The sequence below is a fragment of the Bidens hawaiensis genome, unplaced genomic scaffold (genome assembly GCF_021521415.1).
Source record: "Bidens hawaiensis isolate Kalapana, Puna unplaced genomic scaffold, B.hawaiensis_p1.1 tig00088489_1, whole genome shotgun sequence".
NCBI classification, from domain to species: Eukaryota; Viridiplantae; Streptophyta; class Magnoliopsida; order Asterales; family Asteraceae; genus Bidens; species Bidens hawaiensis.
The window spans coordinates 4,999-15,325 of NW_027504342.1; the positions used below are offsets into that span (position 1 = coordinate 4,999).

Here is a 10,327-nt window from a genome sequence, read left to right on the forward strand (position 1 = left end):
TTTTAGAAACAATGAAGATGAAGATAAAAATTTCCTAAGGGCCTGCTTTTATAGGACCAGGAGAGAGAAAAGTGGCAGCTGATCGGATTCCACGCGCCCCCACTCGCAGGGGCAACCCAACGAAGGCGCGACACGTGTCCCTAACAGCTGTGTGAGGGGACAAAAAGATGTAACCGACCTGCCACGGAACAGACACGCGCCCTCACTCGCAGGTACAAACCAATGAGAGTGCGACACGTGTTCAAGACAGCTGTGAGGGGACGTGAAAGGCAACTGTAGCACCTCGAGCACACGAAACGTCTGACACGTTTACGGCGCACGTCATCACCAACCAACCACGTGTTTGGACCTTTCGTTTTCAACCAAATGGATAGAACTTCGCGCGACGATGGAAACAACCAAGAAAACGACAAAACCCCCTACAAAAGGACAATTCAGTGAGTCTAATATCTATCTTACCGCGCTCGCGCGAGATAAGACACACATTAGACTGGGGGGGCTTGAAGAGGTATGTACCCGCCTCAACACCAAGCAAGGCGGGTCAACCCACAAGATAAAGACATTATGAAGGCACAAAGCCAAAACCCAGGCGCATGGCGCATACAAAACATGCTCAGGCATCATATGCTCGCGCATCACATATGCGCGCGGCGCATATCGCATGCTCTTGCACATCACATATGCTCGCGCGTCACATATGCGCGTGGCGCACCAGCGCGCGGCGCATATCACACGCTCGTGCATATCACACCTGCGCATGAAATATCTGCGCGTGAGAATGAAAAGAAGACTTCGCGCATCCTCAGGATGGGCGCATATCACACGTGCACATAATCAACCTCGTCCTTATCCAAATCAGGGTTAGGGCAACCTTGATTGTGCACGTCAGACAATCTTCTAGAAGGCATCTTTTTAAGGAGTAAGAATATGCTGATGTTGACAGCTGCCAAATGAAAGGTCGACAACTCAGCATGACACATGTGCTACCACATGATTACAACCAACGAGAAAGCGCCAGGTGTCCCAGAGGACACATGGCGCAGTGCGGTTGGAGGAGGCCAACGAGGCTGAGCCCAACCAGTGGAAACCCTAGCACTATAAGTACAGCATCAACTCCACTTTGATGACAGATTCATTCACACTCAATCATTGACAGTTACAAGCAGTGATATCACATTCAATCATATTGAATTATATTCACTCACAGTCAGTTACAGAAAAACACACAGTCACATCATCAAGGGTATTCAGCGATTCAGCAATACTCTGGAGATTGACTTACCTACAAACATTATTATCTTCTCCAAAAGATACTGATTCTCACGCCGGAGGGTTACCCCAAAGAGGACCCCTCTGTCCCTTTCTGAGGGGTAAGTAACGGCGCTGTTCATTTTGTAGGTGGAAGAACTCGGATCCAGAAGAACCATCGGTGAAATAGTTTAATCACACCCGAGGAAAGTAGATCTGCTACCAGTGAGTAGATCCACGTTTCTTCATCTAACATATGGCACGAGAAGTATATGTGCACACATATATCCACACACACTAGATTAGGTGCACGACAAAAAAGGCCGATACAACCCCACACAAATAGAGTGATACGTCGTTTCAAGTAAGAATTGGATGACGAGGATCTAAGGCACTTTATCAACATGTTTATAGTTACCGGTAATGATCCATTGATATCATATTATGAATTGAATTCATAACGTGCATGTTTTTAGAATGGTGTTATTAGTTTAACGATCTTTGGATAATGTTTGAATGAATGCCAGAGATCTCTCTTTATCATGTGATTTCTACTTTATGAACCGCGTTGGTCCTAATTAATCAATCAAAGCACCCTCATGCGTGTAAGTTTGTATACTATATTAATGTGAAAATAGGGTTACAAGAGATGAGTATTAATTTATAATACACATATTTACATTAATTACCCTTAACAATTGCTTAATACAGTATGATCTCATATCGTATGCTCCATGATCAACGGCTAAAATGATTATTTGATTTCTATCTTTTAATGATTCTCGTTAATGCTCATCTATATGATACGTCATACTGTCACTTTAAGTGTAAAGAGATGACGGTGTGGATTCAATGTTAGAAAATTGAAAGAAATAAAAAATGGGTATTTGAAAACAATATTTTGTGGCTCTAATTTGCAAGAATTGTGATAGGAAATTCATATGATATACAATATTTAGGCAGAAAAGTGGAAAACGAGTTAAATGTTGGATGTACTTGTGGCTCACGCTTCATGTTTGAAAGCTAATGATGGATTTCTATCTATAGAAGTTGCATCCAATAGAATTTTCTAGTATATTGTGGAGTTGAATCAACACAAGACTGATAACGAGCCACATGTAGAAACATATGCCACCACTTACATGTGTACTAATAATCCATATATTTGATACAAACATATGCCACCACTGTTATATTTTACCACATATATATGTGCATGAGACTCAAGAGAACCTTACCAATCAGTTAAAAGGTAAAACAAAGTGAGAAGTTATAAATCACAACCCTATGAAATACATAGAGATTACTCGTAACTTGGAAATGACACCGTTATTCCGTTAATATTTAGTCAAGGCGTACGAAGATTAACCCACTAAGTGCTGGCTCTTTCTATTCAATATACTTCTATCACATAAAATCATACACTACACCGAGATCCATTATGAACATGCTGACTTATGCATCAAAGGGTGTTCCTTGGGGTTTTGGCCTTAGCACCCCTTCTAGCATGCTGTTTTATTGTTATCAGATCCAAGTCAAGTTTGAGAACATGGAGATCAACTCTCCATACGATCACCAAAACATTATTGGCCCGGATAAAATCCAATCTTACAATACTACCATGATCCAAGTCTATAGATCAACACTATAGAGTTGGTAGTACAAATGTACATATCATTAAAGATCCTATATTTATGTGAGAGTCAACTTTGGTGAGTCACGTACGCTTATTTTTTATTTATTTATTTATGTGAGACTTATTTAGAATACGCCCAACTTGTTATATTTGAATTAAATCATTAATAGTTTAAAGTTGTACTAATCCCATGTATACATTTTTTGTTAGCTAGTTTTGGCTATCAGTATACTTTACTAGTTCTTGTGGTTTATATTAAATAAATAGTATTACTTTATGAAATGATGAGGATAATTAAAGTGCTCATGTTCAACGTGGAAAAGAGCATGTGAAGGTTTTATAACGTTTGAAAATTATGATTGGTTTCTTCTTGTGGAACGCACCCAAAAGGAATCACATAAATCCACAAATATAACAAACAATAACAAATCACAAGCAAAATGTGACTGAAGTTGCATCTACACAACACAATATAATAAATAAGTCAATTTTATAAGTAACTTGTCAAAAACCATTGACTTTAGTGTTTCCATAGAGAAATCAAGCATTAAAGTGACTCACACTTTGTAAACTCTTTTTGTGTGCTGCCTTCATTGGCACTGAAATGAGAAAAAGAATGTTAAATAGAAACAAAATGGTTATATGAAGATACCATCACTAGACTAACTTAACAAACAAACTATTATATACATTTTAGTTTTCCATCCTTTAATTTCATATTAACAAAATTAGGGGTTGGTTGGTAGCCTTTTAACAGTCACTAAGAGGCTACCATATAGTCCTCTTACTTCTGATTTGACCTCTTTTACATAAGACTTCTATGTAACCAATTTTAGAAATCTGAGTTATTGGATGGTATATTTTCTTTCTACAAATCCCACAATGTTTTGAATACCCTTTGGTTCTTTCGAGCTAAATCGATCAACGAACCATCCTTCAAACTTTCAAAGTCCAAAGCCTTTTACCTAAAAGGAGGATTGTCTGGTTTGACATGCGCCAGAGTGTTGGTTGGAATATATCTAGCATTCTCAAGTCCGGATGTGAACAGCAACATGTAAAAACCAGTTAATTAGAAGGTGTCTCTAGCAAGGGGAACAGGAAAACTTCCAAATGTCAAGTCATTAATCTATAAAATAATAGATATACAATGTGAGAGTTTGGAGAGGAAGTATAAGTAAAAGAAATGAGTTTCTGTCCAGAGGAAGAAGTTCGATGACTATAAAATTGGGCTGCTCGACGTCTATGGTGAGTTTAGGGTCGATTGTAAGAATCTGCTTAGGGCCAAGCCCTAATATCAGGCCTGAAAAGCGGACATGTTTAAATTTAGTGGGAAGTCAAGAGCCCAAAGTCATTAATCCTGATCTAGAAACTCGGAAATAATCATGAGTTCGTGACTTCTTGGGTTAGAGAGAAGATGCTCAAAAAAGTGGGCCGGGCCATTAAAATTATTGGGTTGTTACTTAGTAATGGTACTACTTGTATGGGCTTTAATATGGGCCTATTGAGTGATGTGAGTCAACACTAGAGGTGTACAAAACCGGTTTTAAACTCAAACCGAACCGGTTTATAAATCGAACCGGTTTGATCAACGGCTGGTCAAAACCGGTTTGACTCAAACCGGTTCGGTTTATAAACCGGTTGAGACCCAAGATATGCCAACTTGGTCATGTCGATTCGGTTCGGTTTATAAACCGGTTTAACCGGTTTTAGCCGGTTTTTCTCAAACTGGTTCGGTTTTAAAACCGGTTGATAGATCTTTAGGGGAACGGTCCTGAAACTGGCGGTTTGGGTCGGTTTGGGAACCGGTTTTAAACCCAAACCGGTTTTTTTTGTACACCTCTAGTTACCACTCACCCTGAATAATTTAGAAAATAATTAGGTATGTTTGGTTGGAGCCTTGGACATAATAGAATGAACGGAGAATGGAATGGGAGAATGAATGGAACGGATCATTACCATTCTTTTGTCTTGTTTGGTTAACTTAAAGGAATGAAATGAATTATTACTTTATGTTGTTTGGTATCCAAAAAAATTGTATGAATGAAATAGAAATAATAAAAGCACTCCTATCTCAAAATAATTTTTTTACCAATAAAAAAAACAAAAAGAAAAACAAAAAAAACTGCAATGGGACGGTGGTAGTGTTAGCTCCGACGACGAAAACGGTGGTGGCAGTGACAATGGTGGTGGTGGGGGTGGCGACGGTAGCGGTCAGGTTTTGGTGGCGGCGATGGTAGTGGTGATGGCTGTTGTTGTTAGGTGATGGTATTGTTGAGAAAGTATGGTGAAAGAGGATTGGAATGAAAAAAAAAAGAAGGGGGGTGGGAAGGAATGGTTTTGATGTAACGAGATTCCATGTGTAATGGATGATTTCGTTCCATTGAGCAACCAAACACCACTTTTATCATTCTCATGCAATGAATCATTCCATTCTCTTCTATCATTCTTGCATATCAAACGCTACCTTAGAGTTTAAGAATATGTGAATGACTGAGTGGAGCAATGTCTAATCATCTACGATCTTATGTTTCTTGATGCTTCAGTTATAATAGTCACCGACAAGAAAATGATTTGTTTCTTTATTCCAAGCATAATTGAAGCTAGTGTCAAGAGAAGCAAGTGTATATGAAGATTGTATAATAATACTATGTTTTTTTTATTGTTGGCAGCGATATCCAAAGTCGCATCAGAGGCATGGAAGGTAACTACATATGATGGTGCAATCCACATTGTTCATTTTCGAATTTTGTACAAGTCTAGTGAAATGAGCTAGAATCATCGGCGGAACCAGAGGGGGGTCAGAGGGGTCAGTTGACCCTCCGACCAGCCCTCCGGTAGGTCAAACAATTCCGGTGAAGATCTAAACTTAGTTGTTTTTTTGGAGTTTTGACCTTCTCATTATCTTCATAAAGTCGTTGAAATGTTGAATGGTAAACAAGAAGAATAAAATAATACTATCAAATGTTTTATGGCGGAAGGTAGCTGACGACGGTGAAGTTGGTGAAAATGGCTTTTTGTTTACAAGAAAGAAAAAGAGTGAAAATCTACGGAAGGAAAATTGATATCTTATGACACAACCTTTAATGTTTTGACTTTTGAGTTTCCAAAGTTTAAAACAAGTTTTAAATTAATTAAAGTTTAAGGGCAAACTTTATTTATTTAATTGAAATTTAAGGATTTATTGTCACATTACTTTATTATTTATAGTTTTACTTGAATTAAAACTTTTTAATATTTTGGATTCTTTATTTTCTTTTAATATTTATAATCAGACAGATTATCGATACATCTACTAAAGCTATTTCATGTTTTTCATAATAAAGTATCTTAATATCGATTTACATTTAAAAATGAGTAATACTTACGATTGCTGTACAAGATATAGAAGTTTTTATTGCAAAAAGATATAATTTAATCAGCAAAAATTCAATCCTTTTTTTCTACAACAAATTTGTTTTCACATAAAAATCCTCTTAATCTTGCATTTGTAAGAATTTAAACCTTAACACTTCATTTTGAAAGGGTGGACACCATCTTACTAGACCATTGGTTATCAAATGAAAAATGATATTACGATCCTCCAGTTAAGAACTTCTGATTCCGCCACTGGCTAGAATATACATTTTTTTGTTGGTAATGGGGATTGCATGATTGTTGTAGTCATCCACCATACTAATACGACAACCAAGATACCATTGCTACGTACAATAAGAAATTAATCATATATGATACAGTTTCATAATTGAGATAAGTTTCTTGATAAGTCACTGAATGTTACTGCAACAGAAGTAAAGAGACATTCATTTCCTAGTCGGTAATTATCATAAGCAAAAGAAAATCAAAAACATAGTTGAACGGATAATAATGCCTGACTTATATTCAACAGTTTGGCCTATATTCAAAACTCAAATTAATTTGGACTTTCTTTTTCTTTTTCTAAAAGTCAATAATTTTCCAAAAGGTCGCAAATATTCAAGAATTCTTTGTGTTGGGGTATAAGACCCAACTCGCACGGGACCGAAGCTCGACCCCACTAACTATAGGACCGTTAAACACGAATCTATGATTTTTGGTGAAGAAATTTGATGAGCACACAAAGAGAAATCTATAAAATTCCTTGGAATGATTTGTATATAACAATTTCAATAAACCCCCAAATATCTCTTATGTGGGTTACTCAAACCCTAATCTCTCTTTCCATTTATAGCCTAGTGACATTTGACTGATTACAACAAGAACTCTGAGTTTAACTAACGAAAATGACTTAAATTAACGAAAACTAAAAAATTTCATTATGCATTATCTAACTTTTTAAATTTCCTGCTTCTCCTTCCTCGTCCGACACGAAACAAAACATGTTCATACTCACAAGAAAACATCTCTTCTGCCTAGCTCTCTTTTATTTTCATAAATTAAACACCACCACCTTTCTTCGACCATGCATAAAAGTAATCCTATTATTTAATTAGTGTTTGTATATATGTTGGTGGAGCTAAAGTACACTTATTAAAGCTGTCTTATTACTTAACATGTAAGGTTTACTTTTGATTTGGTTTATATATAAATATATTTTCAGTTTTATGTGTAACCAACCATGCATGCATTTGATCACTAATAATAATATTAATAATACATGTTGATGATGCTAGGCTTTTACTTTTGTATATATGGCCATATGGGTAACATGACAAAGTGTATTCAACTTTTTTCTTTCCATCAAATATAAATGAACATACCAAATTAATTCTACACCATAATTTTATACTCATTGATCTTTTATCTATACGTCCGTATACCGTCACATACTCACATCCAACTACACATACACACTTCGATAAGTTGCAAGTTAAGTGTCTTTTGTATATTGAACAACCAACAAGAAATGAAGAAGGGGGTGTCACTTCTCTTGAAGACCATAATATCCCAATTGAGCTCAATCACAAAATCAAAATCATTAGCTATCAAAAGCAAGGTGGAGTCCATGAAAGCGAGAGCTATCGTTTTCTCGTTATTGAAGCACAAGAAGCTCCCCTTGTCGGGTTCAATCTCTCGTAAAGTTCATGCATTACTACTTGGGGGCAAGGAAGAAGGCAACAATTATAAAGTTGATGACCTTCAGCTAGTTTTGCATGAGGCCAACAGTTTGGGAGACGACGACGACGACAAGTATCCGGATCTGAGGCATTCGCTCTTTGACGAAGAGGACGACCCGAATGCTTCTGTGATTGATTTGGTGAAGAATTCCAAGGAAGATGAAGGTGAGGATTTCAGCCTGGAGGACAAGATTGATCACGTGGCGGATCTCTTCATAATGAAGTTCCATAAACGAATAAGACTCCAGAAGCTTGAATCTTTTAAAAGGTATCAGGACATGCTTGAGAGAAGCTCATAAATATATATATGGCTCAAGATATTCATGCATCGAATATTATTGTCTTTAATTCTTTTGAGTGTGGTTTTAAATCACTTTTCCAGAGTTCTTTATAGAAGATGTAATATGTTTGGAGCTGACTATATATAGTTAGCTTCTATTATTTTTATTTTATTATGATTTAAAACAAAAGTAGTGTAGCATCCAAGATCCTAGACTCATCGCATGCACCTTGTGCGTCAACTTTAATATATTGTTTGTTTTTTTTTTAAATCTCATTCTTGATTGTAGATTAAATACATGTAAGTGTTTGACTATAATCTAAAACTGTTTTACACGGCCCTGCCAAAACCGTTCCATCTCTAATTAGAGTTCACAAATACTAAGGGTTGCAATGGCTGTGTTTATATACATGGAACTGGGAGTGCCCAAATTAGAACCGAAAAATATGTTATTGTCAGAATTGCATAATGCATTTGTCTTTCTGTTATTCTGTTTTCCTAAAGTATCATATGAATGCGACAATGCGTATACTTAATAGGAACCTATTTATTTTGTGTTTATTTGATATTGCCATTAATTCATATGTTTCATTGTTATTAGTTAAAGGGGTTTTGAAATTAGGGTGATAGCTTCCGTTAATTGATTATCTTAGTTGTTTTGACTTTTGAGTTATTTTTTACTTATTTGCTATTGTTATTTTGCATGTTAATTTTAGAGTAAAATCACCAATTTTAAGTCAATCGGTTAAACAGTTACAATGGTTTAGTATAGAGAGTCATCGTGCCCATGGATTGATATCCATTCTTGTCCTTACTATATTGCATCCGATAGGTACATTTATCTTCGTATGTGGTTTAGTTATGATAAAAACACTTTCTAACTGAAAAATTGCTTATAGTTATGTATATTTTTCGCATACTCATTCTTCAATCACACAAGACACTCTCTGTGTATGAAATGGCACGGAAAATGTTTGAACTAAGCATATGGTAATGCAACTTATCAGGAAAGACTCACTTCCCCAAGCTTCTCTTTCTGTTTCATGAATTCTTTCTCAATACACCCCGTTTTTATCATATGTTTACATCTCAGCGGCTCATTTGAGTTAGACTTAAACCTACATACTAACCATTCAGAATTTGTCAAAACATATGACCTGCTAGTCTTTAATGTCAAAATGAGAGTATGATGACACTTCAGTTAACTCTGGGCGCGTTCGTTTCACAGAATTGAATGGAATTGGAATTTGCATAGGATTTGGAATTGGAATGAATTGAATTTGGAATCTATTCATTTCAATAGGAATTGAAATCCAATTTCATTCTTGGTGTGTTCGTTTGACAAATAAATTGGAATCAAGTTTTTTTTAACGAGGATAACGACGGAAACATTTTAGTTTTTTCAGATTTTTTGTTTTTTATTTATATTTTGTGTTATGATTTTTTTAATTATTTTTTTTTGAATTTTTTAAGGGTTTTCTATAAAGATCAAAAAGCCCTAAAAAAAATTCAAAAATAATAATAAAAAATTCATAACTCAAAATATAAATAAAAAAAAGTAAAAAAAATAAACCAAAATATTTTATTCGTTGTTCTCGTTAAAAAAAAAAAGATTCCAACGAATTCACCTGAAATCCTTCACGTTTCGGAAGGATTTAGAATCCCTTTATTTAAAGGAATATGAAAGAATTGAATTCCAATTTCAATTCCAATTCCTTAACAACCGAACGCACCAAAAGGAAATTAAGATTCCAATTCCAACGAAACGAACACGCCATATCATGAGATTTTAATTCCAGTTCTTTTGAATTCCCATGAATTCTGTGAAACGAACGCCCCATAAAAGATTTGGAGAAACAATAACCGGTATCGTCCAATTACGGGTCGTGGCCAATCTCCTTGCTAGAGTATGTAAGCAATATTGCATATCTGCTCGAGGCCGAATTGAAAATACGTACTTCAAAGTTTGTACAAAAGTGTCTACGCATTCAAACAATTTCCTCAAATTAACAACAGCCATCAATCATTTGGAATAATAAAGAATGAAATCACTCATTGAGCATATATTCA

At 35.8% G+C, this 10,327-nt stretch overlaps 1 protein-coding gene across 1 annotated transcript; it reads left to right on the plus strand.

Annotated features, from left to right (window-relative positions):
* The first annotated feature begins 7,766 nt into the window (after positions 1-7,766).
* LOC143607874 (uncharacterized) lies at positions 7,767-8,276 on the plus strand. Its single transcript, XM_077083155.1, has one exon. The coding sequence runs from the start codon at positions 7,767-7,769 to the stop codon at positions 8,274-8,276; it is 510 nt and encodes a 169-aa protein (XP_076939270.1).
* Positions 8,277-10,327: the final 2,051 nt, after the last annotated feature.

Excerpts from the sequence above, each read along its gene's own strand:
- LOC143607874 (XM_077083155.1), top strand. The coding sequence starts at position 7,767 with ATGAAGAAGGGGGTGTCACTTCTCTTGAAGACCATAATATCCCAATTG.